The 21,922-nt window shown below is 52.5% G+C and overlaps 2 protein-coding genes across 4 annotated transcripts in view; one reads left to right on the top strand and one right to left on the bottom strand.

Annotated features, from left to right (window-relative positions):
• Positions 1–1,104: 1,104 nt before the first annotated feature.
• On the bottom strand, positions 1,105–7,978 carry LOC309642479 (uncharacterized protein; the record flags this gene model as incomplete). Its single annotated transcript, XM_082424080.1, has 4 exons — positions 1,105–1,939; positions 2,884–3,852; positions 5,079–5,137; positions 7,909–7,978. The coding sequence occupies 3 exons, from the start codon at positions 7,976–7,978 to the stop codon at positions 2,884–2,886; spliced, it is 1,098 nt and encodes a 365-aa protein (XP_082280206.1). The 3' UTR covers positions 1,105–1,939.
• Positions 2,450–21,922, top strand: part of GRIK3 (glutamate ionotropic receptor kainate type subunit 3) — a 234,903-nt gene continuing 215,430 nt past the window's right edge. For all 3 annotated transcript variants that reach the window (XM_082421907.1, XM_082421905.1, XM_082421906.1), the window contains exon 1: positions 2,450–2,706. In XM_082421907.1, coding sequence (XP_082278033.1) covers positions 2,592–2,706 — 115 coding nt within the window. In that variant the 5' untranslated portion in view covers positions 2,450–2,591. The remainder of the gene's footprint in view (positions 2,707–21,922) is intronic.

Here is a 21,922-nt window from a genome sequence, read left to right on the forward strand (position 1 = left end):
TCTTGCTCCCCACCCTTCATCCCTCTCTCCCACTGGCCTTTCCCAGGTTCTGGTCTGGGGTGCAGATCTGCCCATTCCCTGGAGTCACACCTCTACCCCTCTGCTCTTCAGTTTCCCCGCCAGGCCACTTGTTCCCTGCACCCTGCCCCTCTCATGGCAAGAGGCTGCCTGCAGGATAACCAATACAGACCTAGCATCCGGGCTCTCCCCCCCTTACCCAGCCCCTAACCATCCTTGGGCATTGCTGGTGATGCCTTTTTAGCCTTGCATCCTTTGCCTTGAGTTCAGATCCTGCCAATTCCCTTTCCATTTCCCTATCAGAACACTGGAATTTTCTTCCTTAGTGAACAGCCTGGACTTTTTGGTTCCTTGGAGCAACTAAACCAGCTGTGGAAGCTGATAAGTGATGGGGATGGGGTGTCTACTCTTGAACGAAGAGGCTCCTTCAGCTTTATCCTGGGGGAGGGGGCGCTTCTGCTCCCTCCTCCTGCACTTCCTCCTTGCCGGTGCCCACTGGGGCCCGTTACTCTCTATCAAGAGGAGGCAGCTGCTGCTTCTCTGGCTCTGGTCTGCATGTCCTTCCCTCTGGTCCCCTGGGCAACATATTTCAGTGGCTGTTTGGGAAACCAACCACTCCTGCTTGAGGATGAGGAAGGCCCAAAGTCTGGCAAAAAAAAAATGGTAACCTCCATTTGCTGGCAGATCTTTGGGGGTGCCCTCGAGAGCAGCACACCTCTTTCCCTTTTTGAGAGGAGATCCTTGGGAATCTCCCCTCTTGCTCCTTCCACAGCCACAGTCGCCTCCATTTCAGGTGGGAGGGAGTCCCCCCCGGCAATCGGCAGGATTGGCCATGCTGCAATATTCACCTCCCCACACAATGCCATAGTCTCCTATGCCTGGATAGGGAGGGAAAGAAAAGACCGGGAAATGAAAAGGCCACATAGAGGCCGACTCATAGTCTATTTGTAAGAAAATGAAAGATTTGCTTTTCAGATGTTGGGGGCCATGCTTTTACCAGACAGCTGGCAAATGGGAGAGATTGGAATGATGGAATAGATCAAATTATTTAAATGAGAAAAATAAATTCACACACAGCCTAGCCGCTGCCCGGTGACAGATCCGTTTATTTATCTACCGTATCGGCACCACTTTGTCTCTGTCAAAAAGGTCATTAAACTCGCCTAACTGCGTATTTCGACGCCTCCTGCTCCAGACTCGCTCCACAGCCCTTCCCTTCCCTCAACACCCAGCGCCACTTGAAAAAAAAAATTATTATTGCTAATAAACAAGTTTTTTTTTTTAACCCTTTCTATTTTGCTCCCCCACGGGTCCTGCTCCACGCCACGGAAAATTAGTTTCTCTTTATTCTTTCTCAGGAGAAATGGGGGAGGGGGCCAGCCCCTCCTGCAGAGTTGAAGAAGAGGGACGGGAAGTACCAGCGTGCATCTCAGCTGCCCCTCTGTATCTAAGGATTTAGCCATCTTCCTCCCAAGCCTCTGTAGTTGTGGTGCATGGTCCAGTCCTGCTTTCCACAGCGGAGGGTCTGGCCTGGGCTCTCCAACCCCTACCAGCTCCTGCAGCTCCCCTAGCCCAGCGTGGACAATCCGCTTTGAATTCCGTCTCCCCTGAGTCCCAGCCCCAACTCTAACTCTGCTTCCACGAGGGATGGGTTTAGGGAGGGAAACCGGTTCCTGGGTCAGTCTCCGGCCGCCGCCGTCCAGCCAGCGACGGCTGCGTGAGAACTGGAAGGCGAGGCTCCGCAGACGGCAGGCTCCAGGTCTCTCCGCTCCCTGCGGGCGCGTCTCTTCCAGCTGGTCAGGCCGCTAGGCTGCCGCCGTCTCCCAGCTCGCGGTGCCAGCTCTCGTGCTCCACGCCCGGCTCCCAGGCTCCATGCCCTCGCAGTCGAAGGGACTGGGGGCGGCAGGGCGGATGCGGACGTCTGGGAAGCGAGGAGAGTTCTCATTCTCCGGCCGTCTCCCCAAACCGGGTCCCGGGTACCCTTCCCCGCCCAGGTGTGAGCTCGCGGGTGTACGCCTCGGCGGGTGTGAGTGTGAAGTGTGTGTGCGCGGGGGAGTGCGCGGAGGAAGCGCGGGCGGCGGGCGGCGCGGGAGGCGGGAGGCGGGAGGCAGGGCGCGGGGGAGGGGGCAGGGAGGGAGAGTGTGCGCGCGTGCAACTCCACTCCGGGGCTTTGTGCGAGCCCGGGCGATAGCATCCGCGGCGGCTGGAGGAGGAGCGGCCGGAGACGCGTGCAGCCCGCCCGCCAGCGCCCGGCAGCCGGGGCAGGTGGGAGCCCGCGCGCGAGCCGAGCCGACGCAAGCCGCAGCCGAGTCCGAAAGGAGCCCGGGCGGAACCCAGGAGTCTCGCTCGCGGAGGGCCAGTGGGCGGCAGCCGGGCTGGGCGGGCGCCGGCGGGGCGGCCCCCCAGTAAGATGTGCGCGGCGCCGCGGGGCGCCCCCCACTCGCAGCGGCGCTCGGGAGCCGGGCTGCTGGGCCAGGCGGCGCCTCGGGGGCTGCTGCGCGCCCGCGCCTAGAGCTGCCGCCCCAGGGAGCCCGCCACGGCCGCGCCCCGGGCACGCTCGGCGGCGCCCAACGATGACCGCTCCCTGGCGGCGCCTCCGGAGTCTGGTTTGGGAATACTGGGCCGGGCTCCTCGTGTGCGCCTTCTGGATCCCGGACTCGCGCGGGATGCCCCACGTCATCCGGATCGGTAAGGGCTCCCCGGAGCCAGGGGTCTCCGTGCGCCCGGGCGGGGGCGGGAACGGGGGGCCACGGTACGCGATCCCAAGAGATTTCCCACCCTCTCTCCGCGCTGCCGGGGCCGGGTGACCACCAGGAGCTCGTCCCGGTGAGGACAAAGTTCCAAAGCCGGGGTCATGGGCCTTACTTATTGGAGAGGAGGCAGCCGGGGTGCGGCGGGCGAGGGGCCCTTGGCGCACTCTTGGGAGGCCAGAGCTGGCGGAGTGTAGCGAAGCGTTCCGGTCCCAGCCCGAGTCGCGGGAGCATTTCCCGGCCACTGCCAGCAAGACCGGCCGCAGACCGAGTTCTGGGACCCGGCTTCTCCGCGAAGCGGGAACCCTGGGGAAGGCGCCAACTTCTCTTCCTTCCTCGTTCCCCGAGGGCCCCTCGCCCCCACCTGGGGCAGGGCTCGAGCGGCCGCGGCGGGGACGCAGGATCCGGCTTCGCATGACAAGGGCGGCCGGTCTCCTCTCCCGGTGGCTGCCCTCGGCCTCGGTGGCCCCCGTTCAGCCAGCCCCGTGGCGCGGGGCAGGGGAGGGGCGGCCCCCGCCGGTCGCTCCAGCCATCCGTCGCGGCTGAGGCCTCTCCTCCGCCTGGGGCAGCGCAGGCAGGCGGAAGGGAACGACGGAGCCCGCCCAGCGCAGCCAGGAAGAGCAATGCGAGTGGATTTTAAAGTTAGCCGAAATCCTTCCGCAGCTGGCGGCGGCCGGCGGAGCTGCGTGCGGCGTTCTGGGGCTCTGGCGTCCCCGCGTCTCTTCTCGCCAGAGTCTCTTACTCGGGCCTTTAACTTTGTTGAGACATCCTGTAGGCAGCGCTCCGGGCTGTGCGGGATGCCTCCGAGTGTCCCAGGCCCGAGACCGCCAGGGCTGGGCCTGGCCTGGCCACGCGGGAGCCTCCGCCACGCAGGCCCTGCGCCCGCCACCAGGCCGGAGACCTGGGCCGCCTGGGTTCGCGAGGCGCCACCACCAGCATCTGGCACAAGGAGGCCAGAGCTCTGCTGAGCCAGGGCCACCGTCCTCCCCAGTGGCTCTAATCTAGGCACGGACTCTGGGCTGCCAGTACCGTGAGGGGGTGTAGGGAACCAATGTCGAGCTTGGTTTCCGTACTTGAGGATTTCCTAGGAGGCAGTCAGAAACCTGTCTCTCTCCTGGATTCCAGATCCTCTTGAACTGGACATCTGGACGAGGCTAGAGCACAGTCCTCAGCTCTGCCCACTCCGGGGTCTTTCTGTTTATGCCCAGGACCCTGGCAGGCAGACATTGGAGGCAGAGGAATCCAGGCACCCGACTCTGGGGACAGCCCTCGCGACCAGGCTTAACCCTTTGCAGCCCAGTCTGCTCCTGGCAAGACAAAAATATCTCTTCTATCTCTGCACCTTTGCCTGCCCCAGCGCCCAGTTTGGTCACCATTCCAGGAGCAGGCAGCCCCTTAGTAGTGGGCTAGTTCTTCCTTTATTCCCTGCTTCTTTCCCTCTTTTTTTTTGTGGGCCTGCATGGTAGGGTGCCCTTGGGAGAAAAGAGGGGGACCCAAAAGGTGCTATGCACCCAGCCCATGCATTGCAGGTCCCTCTTCCGTGGTCCTTCCTCCACAGGGGTGGGATGGGCATGCTCCTAGCCCAGCGTCAGGGGTGGCAGTCTTTGGGGGCCCAGGAAGAGAAGGAGCAGGTGAGGGAAGCCCTGGAAGGCTGAGCTGAGGAGGGGCAGGATGATGTATCCTCACCTGCTCCCTCTTACTGTGAAATTGACTTGCACTGGGGGACTCCTCACTGCCCTGAGGGGAAGCCCGAAGCCTGCCCGCCCTTTCTTGGGTTCACCATGTAATAATGCAATTAAGGATGGCAAAGCCCTCCTCTCTTCTAATCTTCCTCATATTAAGCCCCAGGATTAATTAGCGTGTTGGCCCAAGCCATTTATATCCAAGAGCCCTGCCCCATTTGATTCCCAGCCCGAGGACTGGGGTGTTGTGCCGATGCCGAACGTGACTGCCGGAGCTGTGCCAGCTTGGATGGAGGATGGGAAGGCTCTGAGGCCCCTGGGCTTCTCTGGAGCTTCCTGGGGAGCTGAACTTCTGTCCTTCTGAGCACAGGCTGGCGTCTCAGCTGGAGCCAGGGGCTACAGTGGACGTGGCACAGAGAGAGACACACACAGAGAGAATCTCATGCAGAAACCCAGACACAGCATCTTAGCTGGGCCTGATGCCATCTCCCTTTTTCTCTCTCTCCCCACCCCTGGGATCTCAGGGCTCTGGCTAGGACTGCAGGAATTGAGGCCTTGGAAATTGGGCTCCAGTGTGTGCTGGGTGCTTCTGGTTCCCAATACTGGTGCCTGAGCTGGCTGCGCTGACAGCCGAATCCTTCTCCAGCAGGCAGGCGTAGCCTAGCACCAGCCTGGGAGAGGGGTTTCCTGCAGGTGTGCAAGGGGCTCTCTGGGCTGGGGAGCAGCGTACCCGCTCCCTCTCTTTGTGCCTTTTTTTGGGGGCTGAAATTTCCTCTTAGACAAGGAGATGGATGATAGCTCAGCAGTGTGACAGAGTGTTCAAACAATCCGTCTTGAATAGATGAATTGCATTGCTCTGTCTTTTTGTAATTGTGTCTATCAGAGGGAGAGGTCAAGGCATTGATTGCTTGGATGGTTTGCAAGTAACAAAGGAGAGTAAGGAAGAGAGCGAGGGAGAGAGAGTAATTGGATTGTAGTCTGCAGGAAAAAAATGATCATTGATTATTTTATATGAATATGTGGAAGATGTATTCTGCGTGTGGTTATCAAGTGTTGCTTATTGAAGGTTTTCAAGGCATATTGTTCAGCATTTTATTATTATTATTATCATCGTTATTATTGTTCAGATGGATCCTAGTCTTAACTCACAGAAAGCAGCCGAATGCATGGGTCTTCTCAGTGCTTTAGTGGCCTCATGTGGGGACCTGGATTTCCTGGTTACGTGACCTAGAAGCTGAAGTGGAGGAGCCCTGGGCTGGGAGCCAGGAGGCCTGGGTTTTCTGCTCTGCCTTCCACCAATTTCCTGAGCCATCTTGGTCAAATCACACTCTCCCACCAACCTGGGGCCTCAGTTTTCCCATCTGTAAACTATTGAGTTGGCCGTGATGGCTGGGGATGTTCTGTGGTTTCAAAGTTCCCTTTAGTGCAGGCTGCTGGGGACTGTCAGTGCCATAATAGGTTTCACGGTTAGATGGTCCCCCGTGTTACATACATACTGTAGGATAGAGGGCCAGCCTGGAATTTGAAAAGGGAACCAGACAGTGGGGGCGGTAGCTGGGGAGCTCGAGTGGACAATGGTGATCTCTAGCCAGCCGGAGTGGGGGGAGGTTCAGGGCCAAACAACTGCAGAGACATAAAGCAGGTGTGTGTGGAGAGGTGGGAGGCGGGAGGGACAGGCTAGCTCAGCACCGGACCCTCTGAGCATCTACAGACAGAGCAAAAGAGTTTCGAGGCTCTGAGCCTGGGCTGGGGCGGGGGTGGAGGAGGGGGGTGACGCGGGGTAGCGGGTACTGCAGTCTGTCCCAGGGGCGTGAGGTCCCCTCCCCCAGAGTTCCCAAGTCAGCCCTGTCTGCATCTCCTGCGATCAGTTCATCCAAATGGTCCTGAACGTTCGTCTCCTGAGTTTGGGAGCTGCTATGCGTAAAACAATGAGAAATTTCTCACAGTGACTGGTGATGCGCTGAAACATCCCGCCGTGTTGAGGAGACAGGCGCTGAATGAAGATCAATAGGGTTCCCCCCCACCCCCGGAAGCAAATAGCTTCAGACAAGACCTGGGAGTGGCCCGAGGGGCCTTAGAAAGCATTAACTTCAGGAATTTCTGCCTCCACTTTCTAGCCCAGCTGCTCCTGTCAGCCCGGGCTTCCCTCCTTCTCGAGCTGGAGTTTAATTTCTTCTTGATGCCTGCCTTGCACTGCGCTAAACAGTCTTTTGACGTCAGGATGATCTGGGGTTTTTCGAGGTGGTGGATGCGGGGTGAGCCAGCACAGTGTCCCGACCAGGCCCTTCCAAGGTCACTCGCATCCCCCTGCTGCCGGCATGACAGCTGACTTCAGAGGTCCAGCCCACTGTGCTCTTTCCAAAGGGCTCTGAGGAGCAGCTCATCGTCCCACCCTTCAAAACGCAAGGCTGCTTGGCTGCTTTTAGGACCCTTCGTGGGGCCTGTGAGCCTCCCTGTCAGTGCCATTGTAGGTTTCACGGCTAGGTGAGTCCCCACGTTCCCACAGGCCCCATGTCCCTGCCCCAGGAAACAGAGCCGCCTCCGTGGGGAGGGGGGAGGCACAGATGCCCTATGGGTACAAGAACAGCCCCGTCCTCGGGGGTGGGGGCGTGCAAGGTCATATGCAGAGGAGGCTCAGGGCTGCTTGGGGCGCTCTTTTAGGGGAAGACCTGGTTGTTCTCCACCGCTGGGACGGTTTCTGATCCGCTGAGGCCAGGCTTCGTCCAGGCTGCCAGCTGCCCCGGCCTCTGCCTCCTGCTGCTTCCGCCTGCGCCCTGCCTTGCTTGCTCAGGACCCTCCAGAGGGAACCAAGAGAGCTGATGTTCCCCTTCAGCTGGGCAGCAGCAGAGAGGAGCCCTGGGCTCCCCAGGCCCTGCCTGGCAGCAGAGAGGACTGAAACTCCAGCAGCAGAGCCCTTCCTCTGGGGCCTGCCCCCAGCAGGCCCTGGCTTGTCCTCCCGAGGAGCTTTGGATGGACAGGTGGGCCAGGGGCGGGCCTGGTGCAGACAGGCCTTGGACTTGTTGGCTGGAATAGCTCTTCTTGCAGGCGCTGATTCCCCAGCAGCAGCGCCAGGGGGCAGTGTGCCTGTGCTGAGGTGGCCGTGCGTCTCCTGCCTGGGACCCCACCTGGGTCTGGAGCGAAATCAAAATAGGAGAACAACACACAACCGCAATGCAATGGCCCTGGTTTATTGAGCACTTACTAGCTGCCAGCGACTGCGCTTTTCAAACAGTGACTGGTAATGTGGCTAGTAAGTGCTCGAGACATGTAGCTGCTGCATTTTTTTTTTTCTCACCATCTGGTTTAGCCTTCACAAACACCCTGCAGACATTATCCTCATTTTGCAGACGAGGAAACTAAGCTTGGTGAGGTCACTTGCCCAGGATCACGTGGCCAGTGAATGGTGGATGCAGGATAAGAATTCCCGCCAGCCTGACCCCAGATCCTGTGCTTTTAACTGTCTGTGTAGTCGGAAGATGGGAAGCACTGATTTTCATAGGCGCTGAGTGCGACGCCCCCTCCCCCCATGGTTCCGGGTGCTGAGTGCGGCCTCAGAGGCCTGGGCTGTATGGGCTTTGCAACATTTAACCCTACCAGTGCTGGTTTTCAGCGTCAGACTGTCCTTGCTGATGGACCAAGTGGCAGATATGCTTCCTGTAGAAGAAAGGGATGGATGATCTTTCCCACCCCTCCCGCGTGTGCAACGCACATCTGTACATTGACTACACCCCACCTTGTCCGGGCGTCTGGACTCTGCCTAATGCTTTAATCTGAGCCGGAAATAAAGGTTGGACTCTCCCTTGGTTGTGGTCAGTCCACCCACAGGAAGCCCTCTACTCTGGAAACTCCAGCCTATGTGTCACCCTGGCAGCCGCCAGGCTGTCCTCAAAGACATCATCAGAGCCTTGAGGAAAGCCCAGGGCCCTGTGTCTGTGTCTCCCTCCATCCTCTTCAGCTAGTGGCCTGGCCAGAGAAGGTGGTCAGCAAATTAGTTCCTGTCCTCCCTTCTTTCCCAGTCCCATCTCCCCTCCAACATCCTTTCCAGGCTAATAGGTTTTATGGTCATTTTATTTTTAAGCAAGAGGCACATTCCAACCTTCTAAATAGAGCCTGCATTGCTGTGAATTGAGACTGGTGGACAATAGGAGGGTAAGGTCCTCTGACACTGGGCCCAGGAATATGTGTTGCCGTCCCACAGACTCTGTGGGTTGGATGTGGGGATCTGGGTGCAGGAGCTGCCCAGTCCCCTGTTGCCCATGCCACCTCTGCAAGAGCAGAGGAAAACCCACGCCTACCCTTCTCCTACACCTTGTTCCTTCTTCCAGGGGACACAGGGAGACTGGGTTATGGTGGCTGCAGGGACTGACCTGTTCTCGAAGTGGGGAAACTGCACTGCTCAGAGTGCCCACAGAAGTGACAGATTCGGAACAAGCACGATTGGAGGGGTCATGTTATTTTCCAGGGCCTCAGTTTCCCCATCTGTAAAATGGGGATGAGACTTCCTGCTTCACAGAGTCAAATAGATGGGATGTCATTTCAAAAAAGCTTAAATGCTGTTCAAATATCAGCATTTCTTTTTGTTTTTGTTGGAGGAGAGGAGTCTGACACCAGCACAGGGCGGGACTGGGGTGAGGTGAGGGAGGCGGCAGGGGAGCAGGATTTAAGGAGGCTGTCAAGTGGTGACCCTGCTCTTGCATGACTGAACGTGACAGTGAGCACCTCCTTAAATTTTGTGCCCCAGGTGCCTCACTGGCCTGTACCTATCAGCACCTGTGTTTGTTCTGAAGTGCCTGTTTTCTTCTGCTTCTCTCTGTGCTCCAGACACCAAATCCTAATTGAGTGTGATTGAGAGAGGGGAGAAGACTGGATGGAGGGCAAGGACACTAGGTTTGAGGACAACAGGTCATTCTGATTTTGCTTTTGTTTCCCTTCAGCCACATTTTATAGCTGCTGGGCCCCTGAGCACTCGGCCCCCACCTTACCTTGGTTTATTTCCTTCGGAATTACCGGCAGGGTCCACACTACCTCAGCGCCAGCCAGGCTCTCGCCTCCCCACAAAGCTCGGGTTCCCACGTTCCTCTCCTTGCTTCCTCTGACCTTTGTACTTTGTTCACTAATGCTCACTGGTCTTGGCTGTAGCTATACTTGTGGGTATGTCCAGGGCTTTCTCTAGTAAAGAAGGTTTTGGAGTCAAAAAATATATTTCATTGATTCTAAGATTGACTCTTTGCCCCACATTTTCACATCTCCGAAATCAGTCTGTGTCTGACAATCAGTCTGTGTCTGACATGTCAAGTTCGAGTTTACTTGCAGGATTTTTTCTTTCTTGGCACCCTAAAACATGATGGTATGTCTTGGGTTTGATGAAATGTGGTGGATCTGAGTTTGAGTGGGAGTCTCACGTGCTAGCTGTGTGACCTTGGGCAAGTCACTTCACCTCTGAGCCTCCATTTCCTCATCCACAAGGAAGAAATATTAATATTGGGTTAAACCATATTCAGCTGTGGTTTATAGGTCAAACCATATCTGACCTATACAAATTTCATATGGTTGAACCTCATAGGGTCTTCACAGGGTTGTTGTGAGGATTAAAGGAGATAAAGTGTCTAAAGCTCTTTGCACAGTGCCTGATAATAAATGTTAGGAGAAAAAGGATTCCCCAACAGTGGAGGCTGTGTCTCCGCCATCAGACTCTGAGCTCTGAGGCTATCTGCTTCTTCTATACCCTCTGCCTTGTGCCAGCCTTGTGATCAGTACCCCATGCAGCTCAGTACATGGTATTTGCCCATTTCTCACATACCCGTATGCCCAGCAGTGGAATGGGTGTCTCCGGCAGCCTGTGACAGTTACCTGCCATGCTAGGGAGCGAGAGGGATGCTCTTCTGAGGATGCTTCTATATGTCCAGAAGCTCCCAGACTCCTCCTGGCCTGTTATTCATCACACACCTGAAGCCCACGGGGTGTTGGTCCTTCCCTACCTTTGCAGTGTTTTCACTGAAATGTGTTTTGCATGTATGCAGAGCTGGGAAGACCCTGGTTATGGGATGCTCTTGAGGGACTGGTCCAGGGAGTCCTGGTCAGTCCTCTTGGATGTGGAGTCCAAGCTTGCTTCCAGAACAAGCCAGTGCAGAGAGGGTCTGCAGCTGGAGGCTGGGCCCCAGGGGATAGACTCTGCTGGGAGACACCAGGTAATGAGGCCACAAAAGCGGGGGAGGAGAGAGTCCCCATGGTGATCTTAACAGATCGGAGATAATGAGATGGAGTGATATCCAGCGGGGGGGAGTGGCAGCTTCCACTTCAAATCCTTTGGTGCTATGCTGAATGGTGGTTAAGGAAGGCAGAGGGAAAAAGAGGAGGGAGATGGAGCTAAGATTCCAGTTTGTGTGAAGAGGGTTCCAATCCATAGGAGACAGTTAAGTCTTGTGCTATTAAAGGGACTGGTGCAGACAGGCTGCGATGGAAGGGGGTTTATCGAGTTCTCAGAACCACTGCAGGGATGAGCTCTTTAAATATGGGAATGAGAGAGACTTCTGCAAAGCCTTCCTGCATCTGCTTTGCAGAACTGAAATATGCTATTGCAAAAAGCCTGCCCAATTGGGCGGAAAAGCAGGAGCGGGGAGCCGAGGCCTTCCCAGGGCTCCAGGCATCACATTTCCTGTCTGTGGTGAAGACTACAGAATCCACGCTGAAAAGAACCCCAGGGGTCAGTCTAGGCCTCCGCTTCTCCAGCATTAACATGCATCAGAATCACCTGGAGTGCTCAGTAAAATACAGACTGCTGGGTCCCACCCCCAGAGCTTCTGATTCAGTGGGTCTGGGTGAGGCCTGAGAATTTTCATTTTAATAGGTTCCCAGATAATGCTGAGGCTGATCGTCTGAGGACTACACTTTAAGTACCACTGTTCTAAGTCACTGGAGGACCCCTCCCTGCCCCCCATAGGTGGATATCTAGTCTCTGATTGAATACCACCTGTGACAGGAAACTCACCACTTTTCAACCGTGCTTTGTTCTTTATTGCACATGTATGGGCCCACTCCAATCTTTGTTGCAAAATTTCCCCTAAAATTGATTTTCCTGCAGTTCTGGGGAAGGCAATATGACTTGGACGTTGAGAGTATAGATTCTGAAATCCATCTGTCTTGAGTTTGAGCTCTCATTCCTTCCTTCCAGGCTGTGTCACTTTGGGTAAGTCACCTAATTTCTCTAAGCCTAGATTTCCTCACCTGTAAAATGGGGATAGTAATAGATTTGACTCATGGGATCATTGTGAGAATTAACATGACTGGCCCAAAGGAAGTTCTGAATACATTTTAGCAATCTAACGTTGTGGATAAGCTCACAGGTTCTGGAATCCAACAGCCTGAGTTTGAGGGCTGCCTCCATCATTTTCCACCTGTGTGATCTTGGGCAAATTATTTACTCTCTAGTAATAATAATAATAATACCTGCCTTATGGGGTTTTTGTAAGGATTAAATGAGTTAATGCACATAATATGTTTAGACTACAGCCATGGTAAGCACTCAATAAATGTTATCCATTGCTCTTACTATTATGCTTACCCTGCCCCCTGATTCTGGTTTGGATTTGCACCCTGTCCCACAATGCAACCCTACAGAAATGTAAAGGCATTTCTCCGGACTAAAGACAACCAATTCTTTCAGCATGGTGTCCAGAGCTAACCACAGTCCTGCTTATGTATTAAAAACAGTAAACTCATCCTCTCCTCACATCCCAGCATTGGTGTCTACTTATACACCCCCAGATTATCTCAGGCTTTTCTGCAGCCGTTTCACTCTGTTGATTTATACTGGGCTGGTGGTCTCACGAGATCGCAAGGTCTTTTACACAGGCACCGCTGCCGATCTATCACTTCTCTCATCCTCTCTTTGGCAGTTGATCTTTTGAGCCTGAAGGCAAGACCTGTCATTTATCCCTGGTAAATCCTATCATTGAACCTTGAGGCAGTTTTTCTTGCTCTTTGTTTCTGGACCACCAGAGCCTGTTCCCATCTCTCCATCCTTGGGAGGTGGGCATGGATTTCACCCTCTTCTTCCTCCTCGGCCTGCTCCAGGGGTCTGTGATAGAGAAGTGAGTGGTTGTTGGCCTGCAGTATGGTTGAGGTTGGGAACCACAGATCTGGACAGTGAAGCTTTTGTGGCTTCCTTTCAGTTGCCTGGCATGCTTTGTGCCATCTGAGCCTGGGATGAGCATGCCTTCCCTCACTTCAGCCATCCCTGCCATCAACACATTAGGCAGGAAATGACCAATGTCAGAGTCTGTTGGCTTTATTCAGTGGTCTTAGATCCACTACCCTACACTTTAACCAGCTTTGAAATCCCACTGGGTTCCTCGTGCTTTCAAGCCCTTTATGACCTGCCGTGGTTGGCATCTCCAGACTCATGCACTGTCCCTCCTTGCCTCACACACACTCTCTGCTCCTCTGTACCAAGCATCCAAGTCCCCAGAAAGCACTGTGCCTTCCCTCACACTTGGCCTCTGCTCTTGCTGTTCTTTCTGGCTGACTTCTAGTTATCCTTCAGGTCTCAGCAAACATGTATTTTCCTCCAGGAAGCCTTTCTTGACTCCCACCTCCTTCTGTGAGTCACCACAGCACCCTGAACTTCCATTGTCATAGAGCTTACTGAATTGTACTTCTTGGTTACCTTAGAGAGAAGCTCTCTTAGAGAATCTTAGAGACAAGCGTGGACCGCAGCTGGCTTATTCACCACTTTCCCAATGCATTTAGCATCGTGTGTGGCACACAGTAGGTGATTAATAACTATCTGTTAAATCAATGAATGCCTTGATACATACAGTCATTTGAATATAAGTCCACCTAACAACCTTCTCATTCAGCTCAACACTTTTTCCATGTTGTCAACAAGGATTTCATGAAAGACATTCTTAGATTCTTCTGTGAAATCAGTGTCCTAATGCTGTCCATCAGTTCAGCACCTTCTATGCCAAGACCTCTCCCGTGAGGTCTACTGGGCAGAGCTGGAGTGTTTAGGGGAGTGGGCCTTTCTTTCTCAGGCCTAGAACTCGTCTTTATATCCATTGTCTGGTTCATATCATGATGATTCTCTTCTCGAGAGAGGCACAAGCTGTCGACTTCAAGAAGAGGCAAAAGAAAAGACCATGATCCTCCTGTCTTTTCTGACCTCTTCCCTCTCTCCTTCCCATTTGCCCCTCAGCATCTCTGCTGCTCCCTCTGGGAACTGAACCATGGAAGAGAACTTCTGCGGTTCCGTCCTCAACAGACGGATCACTCAGTTAGCTTCCAGGCAGAACTGTAGCTGTGCCACTTGTGCTACCACCAGCCATAGGTCAGGCTTCTCCTTTTCCTGTTTACGCCACATCACTGGATCCTGCCAGGATGTGTAGACAACAGGTTTACATGACAGGTTTGTGTCAAGTGAGGTGTTAACAGTTAACCTGGAGAGTCAGGCTGTATAGACAGTCAGCCTGGGCCATTTAACCGTGGGAGCATAAACGCCATCCACAGTGGGTTTAGCGAGTGTGAACGTGTGCGTGTGTGTGTGTTTGTGTACTTGTAAGAGACGACCAGTGGAAGGGTTGCTTCTCAGGCACAAGCTTCCCAAAGTGGGGCTCAACAGCCATTCTTTATCCCAAGGCTGATGAGTGACTACAGTGACTTTACTTTGGATCAGTGGGGAAACTGAGGGCTTAAGTGATGGTCCCGATTCCCGGCTGACTGGGCTGACCTGTCTACAGAATTTGTGTAGCTGAGAGTGAGGGTGGGACAGGTTTGCAGGGGAGCACTGAGCTTCCCCTCCTGAACATGACAGGACTGGGCTCTCCCCTGAGACTAGGACCTCCCCTTTCTTGCTTCCCTCCCCAAGGAAACAGGTGACATATTATGGGCAGAAAGAGCCTGTTGCCTACATGGCCATTTTTCCTGCCCAGTTTAATAGAGGTGACAGCCGTCTATTTTACTTGTCTCGTAACATCGAATCAGTAAATAAAATATGGGTGAACTCTCAGGTTTAGTTATGGCTGGTCCATGGGGACTGAGGGCTGGGGGAGAGTTGAGCAGAGAGATTGAATCCCTGGCTTCTTACAAGAGAAGCTGAGCCTTGTCTCTTCCTCTGGAGCCAGAAAATCTTCCTGTGCTGGAGGAGGCCAGGCAAGCTCATCCTGTTTGACAGTCTCTGAGTCCGTGGACGAACCAGAACACTAGTGGAGGTACTCGAATGTCAGAACTACAGGAGTACAGTACCTGCCCCACTATTTTCTCTCACGGGTTGGGAGACTGAGGAATGAAAAGGGGAAGTGACTTGTGCCACATCCCTTGGTGAGCCATGGAAAAATCAGATGAAAACATGGGTCCCTGACCCACCCCCAGTCTATTAAGAAAATCGCATCCACTTTCCTATTACACACACACAAATCTGCACACATTTGAAGCTTTAAATTTGCAGTCTTAAGAGACTAGATTTTTCAGTGTGGCAGAACAGACCTACAAAACCTCTATTTCACATTGAGGGAGAAATACAAATCACATTCATATGTGTTTTTAAAAGCTCGTAGATAATGATAACACCCTGCGTAGTGCTGGGAGTGGCAGGGAAATTAAGGTCCACCCCAACCTCTGCGTTCAGCACCACGGAGAGCAGCCGGGCCCTGGGGTAGTGAGTGGGCGCCACCTGCATGCTGATTCCTACAGTAGAGGCGATGTGGTTATTGTAAGGTCTTGCTCAACAGGCATTCGTTTTCCAAATGCTATTCCTCTAGGACTTTGCTGTTCGTAAACCAGACTGAGGTGTTGAACAGGTACACAGTAGGCTAGTAAGAACTATTATTTGTGGTCCTTCAAATCGAGTAGCTCACAGTAAAAGAAAATGGAGTGAATGGATAGAATTTTCTCCTTTTTTTTTTTTTCTCCCACATAATTGTTCTTAAACCTTTGGTGCCTTGTATGGCTTGTCTGCTAGGGAGCAGTAGCAGACGACAAAATGAGGGAACATTCCATCGTCAAATATCACACCTGATACCAAGCATCTTTGCTCAGCTTGTCAGCACCATCTTTCACATTGCATTTGGTAAGTATTTGGGCTTATGTTATGTATTTTTATCCCGCTAAATGTGATTTCTTAAAAGTATTTTGTGTGTTATTATTTCCTGAATCGTGGAGCCGTGCATACCTATAATAGAGCCATATTTTCTGCTAGTAAATAAAATTACTCCTCGTTCAGGTGATGGGAATTAAATGTGTCACAGCTTTGTGGCATTCCCCAAAGAACCCCAGCAGAAGCAGGTGCTCCACCACCTGGATGTGTCTGAGAAGCCTTGTGATCGGGCTGCATGTTGACAAAGGTCTCTCCCAGCCAGGAAAGTCACGCCGTGAGTGACCTCAGCATACCTCAGAGAAAGGGGGAGTTTTGTCCATCACTGGGGAACTGAGAGTGGCTGAAACACCTGGACTCGAAGCCAAGGTCATAGGAGGCTGAGAGCGTTAGAAAGATAGAGTCTGATGAATTGGCATTGGCCTCTGAACAAGGAGGGAGGCTTAGGTAAATGGGCTCCCAGGATTTAGGAGGCAAGATGGCACCTTGAAGTCATACTGCAGATAGAAAGATCTGGATTGGGCAGGAAGGACGTGGGCTATGGTATATACAGAGTAAGGCTACTCCGGGGACCCTGGATTGAGACATCTTAGTGAGAGGGGATTGGGGTTTTTGCTGCTCCTGCTTGGATTCTCAGAATCAGAAAAATCTGCTTTGGAAATGTGGCTATTTTTATGCCGCTTGTAATTTAGTGTTTATTTCCTGTCTTTTTCACATGGTCTCTGGGCTGACTCATTGATTCACCAAACATTTCTGGATCGCCCGCTCTGTGTACCGCAGAGTACACGGGGCAGGGGATTGCGGGGGTCTGGGGGGATGGCTCAGCATCTCTGGACCTGGTGGCATCTGTATGGCCTCATGGTAGGTCCAAATAGGTGACCCTAAGTGATAGCCATGGTTCCTTGAACAGTTAGGTTCATATAGTTCAGGCTAGAGCCCTGTGCTTAGATCTTCCCTGTTCTCCTGTGTTCTGGGGAGAGTACTGAGGCTCAGAGAAGAAAAGAGACAAAATAAAAATCACACAGTACAGCCAGCTGGGAAGCCACATCTCTTCCCTTTCACCCTTCGCTCCTGCCCTTGTTCTTGCCCTTGGTCCTAAATCGTTTCATCATTTATATTGTTCTGAGGGTTTTTTCACCCCTGAGCTGTCAAACTCCATCCTCAAGCCCCACCCAAGGTTCATTTTGGCCAGTTCTCGGTCTCTTGGTAGAACTGACTTGACTTTCCTAGATAGCGTGGGTACATGTGTGAGTAGGAAGGAAAAGGTTAACAGGGGTTAGTATCCAATTTTTCATGTCTCCAAAGGATACGATTCTGTCTCCCTGGTGAGAAAGTTCTTCTTTCTGGCCAATTCAGAGTCTTCCTGCTGCTGTGTAAAGCCATCTCATCCATGATGTGACATTGGCCATTCATGGGATTTGGGAGGAAACATCTACAGAGTAAGATCATTGGGAGCTAGTAGCTTCGGGGCTTTTTTTTTCCTAGGACTGTAGCAAAGAAGCTCTCAGACAATTAAGCTGAAATGGCTGCACTTTTACTCACATGGGTTTGGACAGATTTACAATATTTTCTTTTTTAAAAAATTGGGATTGTTTTTTCATGGAGACAATGATTTATGGGATAATCAATTTCTTTATCTACCTAATCCATGGGCGTGATCTATCAGTGGAGGCATCAATTTCTCCCAGAGGCTGGGGGGAGTGGACAGCCTTTGAGCCTGAGTCACCCAGCAGAAGGCAGCTTTTTCCGGATGCTAATGTGATCCCAGATCTGGATCTGAGGCCTGTAGTAAGGAGGGGGCGGAGCTCCTGCAGCCTCACTCTTTTTTTTTAATTATTATTTATTTATTTATTTATTTAATGGCTGTGTTGGGTCTTCGTTTCTGCGCGAGGGCTTTCTCCAGTTGTGGCAAGCGGGGGCCGCTCTTCATCGCGGTGCGCGGGCCTCTCACTATCGCGGCCTCTGTTGTTGCGGAGCACAGGCTCCAGACGCGCAGACTCAGCAGTTGTGGCTCACGGGCCTAGCTGCTCCGCGGCACGTGGGATCCTCCCAGACCAGGGCTCAAACCCGTGTCCCCTGCATTAGCAAGCAGACTCTCAACCACTGCGCCACCAGGGAAGCCCCAGCCTCACTCTTTGAGCAAAGATGCTAATTCTTTCTCCTCATCAGTCTTAGCCCCACCCAAAGAGGAGTAAGGTGTAGTATGTGCTGTTCCCATCATACAGGTATGGAGACTGAGTGCCAGAGAGGATGCTCAAAGACCAGAGGTTGGAGACGTGAAGTCAGGAGGGGTTATCTCATCTCTCAATCTTTGAGGACTGCAGCATAGAAGAGGGGGCAAACCTGATCCTATAGGTCCCAGGAGAGAATTGGGGCCAGTTGGGTTATGGTCCAAGAAGGCAGAATTTGGTTCAGCACCAGCTGTCTTGTAGTCAGTGATCTTTGAAGATTAAGTGAGATACCTTGGGCGTAGTGAACTTCTTGCTATGGGAGATGTTCAAGAACAGATTGGCCTGTGATGTTTCGGAGGGGCTCTGAATTCCTTTCACTATATGAAATTCTAGGCATCCTCAACTGTGCAGTTAGAGATGCTATAAAAATTCGGGCTTTCTGAGTTCCCTAAAAGACCAGGACTGTGCCTGCTCTGGGTTACATAAACTCCATTAAGGCTGAGCTCAGCATGGTTGTTGCAAAGAATATTCTTAAAGTCAGACCCTTCCCTGCATGTCTTCTACAGCAGTTCATCTCTTGGCAGTGCCCTTGGGTCAGAAAGGAAGCTGGTGGCTGCAGCCAGCTCCAGGGAGGGCCCATCAACATTTATGAGCAGTATAATGCCAGATACACTGGCATGCCCGATGTCACTTAATGTGCACGTCTCTCTGACGTAGGGATGGTGACCATCTTTTGCAGATGTAGAAACTGATGTCTGAGGGAGATGATTGGTCCGAGTTCACACAGCTGGTCGAGGTAGAGTTTTGTCCTCTGGTTCACACATGCAGTTGGTCGTTCTCACACGTGCAGTGAGCCTTTTCTGGGCACGTGCTGTATGCCAGCCCTCTGTGAGCTGCCAGGACTGCAGGGTGAGCAAGACAGACGTGATCCTGGCCTCATGGAGCTTGCAATCTACCGAAAGACAGACATCAGAGAGTCATTACGAAGGTATCACCTCGCACCAGTTAGAATGGGCATCATTAGAAAATCTACAGACAACAAATGCTGGTGAGGGTGTGGAGAAAAGGGAACCCTCTTGCACTGTTGGTGGGAATGTAAATTGATACAGCCACTATGGAAAACAGTAGGGAGGTTCCTTAAAAAACTAAGAATAGAATTATCATATGACCCAGGAATCCCACTACTGGGCATATACCCAGAGAAAACCATAATTCAAAAAGACACATGCACCCCAATGTTCATTGAAGCACTATTTACAATAGCCAGGTCATGGAAGCAACCTAAATGCCCATTGACAGACAAATGGATAAAGAAGTTGTGGTACATATATACAATGGAATATTAGTCAGCCATGAAAAGGAATGAAATTGGGTCATTTGTAGAGACGTGGATGGACCTAGAGACTCTCATACAGAGTGAAGTAAGTCAGAAAGAGAAAAACAAATACCGTATATTAACACATGTATGTGGAATCTAGAAAAATGGTACAGATGAACCAATTTGCAAAGCAGAGGTAGACACAGATGTAGAGAACAAACGTATGGACACCAAGGGGGGGAAGTGGGGAGGGGGTGGTGGTGAGATGAACTGGGAGATTGGGATTGACATATGTACAGTAACATGTATAAAATAGATAACTAATAAGAACCTGCTATATAAAAAATAAATACATAAAATTTAAAAAAAAAAGAGTCATTACGAGCTCAAAGTGTGTTGCAGAGGGAAGTGCAGGCTGCCCCAAGGAAGTGACATTTGTGCTGAGACCTGAGGGAAGAGAAAGCGGTGGTTAGGTGATGGCTGTGGGGAGGCGTGAGAGGTATGTTCTAGGCAGAGGGAACCGCATGTACAAATGCCCAAGGCACAGACAGTTGTGTTAAGTTGAAACTCTATGAGCTTTGGAGGTCGAACATGGTCAAATATCAGCAATTTCATATGTTTAAAACTAGTATTTAAAAAACTCAAGCAAGTCTGATGTGAGTGGAACAAACAGAGGGTCTGTTAAAAAAATAAGGCCTGAGTCGTGGGGGTATGGAAGGCTGGATAACCCAAGGTAAGGAGGCTGAACTTTAGCCCCAGGGCACTGGGGAGCCATTGAGGACTTTATGAAGGGGAGCAACAAAAGCAGATTGTAGCTTTGAAAAGTCATCCTAGTGGCTGTGTGATGTGACTGCAGGTGTAAGGTTGGAGGCTGGGGGCAGGCGGACAGGCAGCAGGAAGCTGTTTAAATAGTCTAGGTAAGAAAGGACAGGACGATGTAGCATGGAGGGTTGGTTAAAAAACAGATGTCCCGTTTCGTGGTCCAGGGCTCTCCCCAGAAGCCTGGGCATCCCCTTTGCCCCAGGCCCGAGCACTGGAGGCCAGGCCACGATGGGCATGAGCCACCCTTCCCGGGGCCACGCATCTGTTTCCTGAGTCCTCCATCGATGGATGCCACATCCGCGGTCTGCGAGCTCAGCTGGGCCTCCAGCCCCATTTCATGGTTCCCTGGTTTGACCAGAAAACCCTAGGCGTGTTGCGTCTCCCGAAGGCAGCGAGCACTCCTCAGGGCGTGGTGGTTGCTGCTCCCCTCGTAGCCTCTGCCCGGCCGGGCCTTCAGGGAGTCTTTGGTCTCTCTGACAGCCTGGCAGGGAGACTCGAGAAATGCGCTCTGTCTGGTCTTGGCTTTTCCCTTAGAAGCCTCCAAGGGGCCAGGAGCTTCCCTGTGGCTGAGCTGAAACCCCTCCTCCCACTGAGGGTGGAGCTGCCCTCCTTCTCCTTGGCAGATGTGGTGGGAGGAGGGAGACCTCAGCCTGCAGGACAGGTGCAGGGGTCACTGATACCTAGGACTGTGGCAGCAGGGGTGGGAGTGGCAGCCCCGCGCAGATCTGGCTGGGCTCTGCTTGCAGCACTCTGTGCTGACGAAATGTTACTATATTCATGAAAATAATCATAGCGATCCCTCCCCTCGAACGCTTACAATGTGCCAGACACTGTGCTAAACGTCTTCCAGGCATTCAGTCACTTAAGGCAGCAAATGTAAGAGGTAGAGACTTTATCCTCACCTTGTAGATGAGGAAGCAGAACCTGGGGTGATGCACACAGTGGAAGCATTCCACACATGGTGGCCGATATCATCATCACATCATCGTCATCGTCATGATTGCTGATGTTATTTTAAATAATGGACATAGAGACCTGTCAGAGTGCCCAGTTCATAGTAGGTGCTCAGGAGTATTTATTGAATCTCTTTATACAGATTTGGGCAGAAAATGGGGTGAGTGGGCTGGGTAGGGAAGCCAGCTTGGGACAAGGCTCTACCCACCCTCTCAGTCCCTGAGGATCTCTGGCTCCCGTTCCTCTAGCCCAGGACTTTCTTAGCCCAGTCCCTCCCCTTTCTCATGCACGTAGCCCATCCCCCATTCCTCTAGCCAGGGCACCTGGATTCTCTGGCCCCCCTGGGTGCCCTTTCCTGGCAGCTGCAAGTAATACAAGGACAGCCCTCAGTACCCCCTCTTTGGGCAGCGAGGGCGGATTACAAGACCCCCATCCTTCAGGTCTTCACACTGTGGTTGGCTCCGCCCCGTCCCCAGCCACTGGCAGACCCCTCCCTTCACCCGGCCAGACAGAAACCACTTCACCTGCAGAACCATTACCAACTCAAGGCAGGTAGGGGTGTTTCTGACTCCCGTGCTTCTATTCTGTGCTCCCCATCTGTGCCCTCCCTTCTTTGGCCTCTTGCTGAGTTTTTTCTTTCTCTTTTTCTTTCATACTTCATGTGCTATTGTAAGTCTCACCTCTTCCAGAAAGCCTCCTCTGATGCACCCAGGCAGTGGGTTACAACAGTCCCTAAGCCTCCCCGGAGCCTTGCTGTAGCCCCCTTTATCGGTGCAGAAATACCTACTCCCCCACTCTTCTCCCTCATGACCCCAAGGCTTATAATGTTGAGGCTTGTAGACCTCTTGTATTTGCCTCAGACTTTTTTCAAATCTTGTTATTAAAACTACAACACCTTCTGATAGTTTACACTCTTGAAGACAAACTCTGTGGCCTGGAATTCAAGGAATTCTCTTTCTGAACGCTGTTTCTAGGCTCTGCCCTCACTGTCCATCAATTTAATTGCAAGTTCCATTAGTTTTTTAAGTGAGTTAGCCAGCATTCAAAAGTGGGGATGTTTTATGCAAAATCCAGGTTGGTGGATTTCCAGGTTCTTTTCCCCACACGTCACAGCCGCC

Source organism: Balaenoptera physalus (assembly GCF_965194825.1).
Source record: "Balaenoptera physalus genome assembly, chromosome: 1".
In the NCBI taxonomy this organism is placed as follows: Eukaryota; Metazoa; Chordata; class Mammalia; order Artiodactyla; family Balaenopteridae; genus Balaenoptera; species Balaenoptera physalus.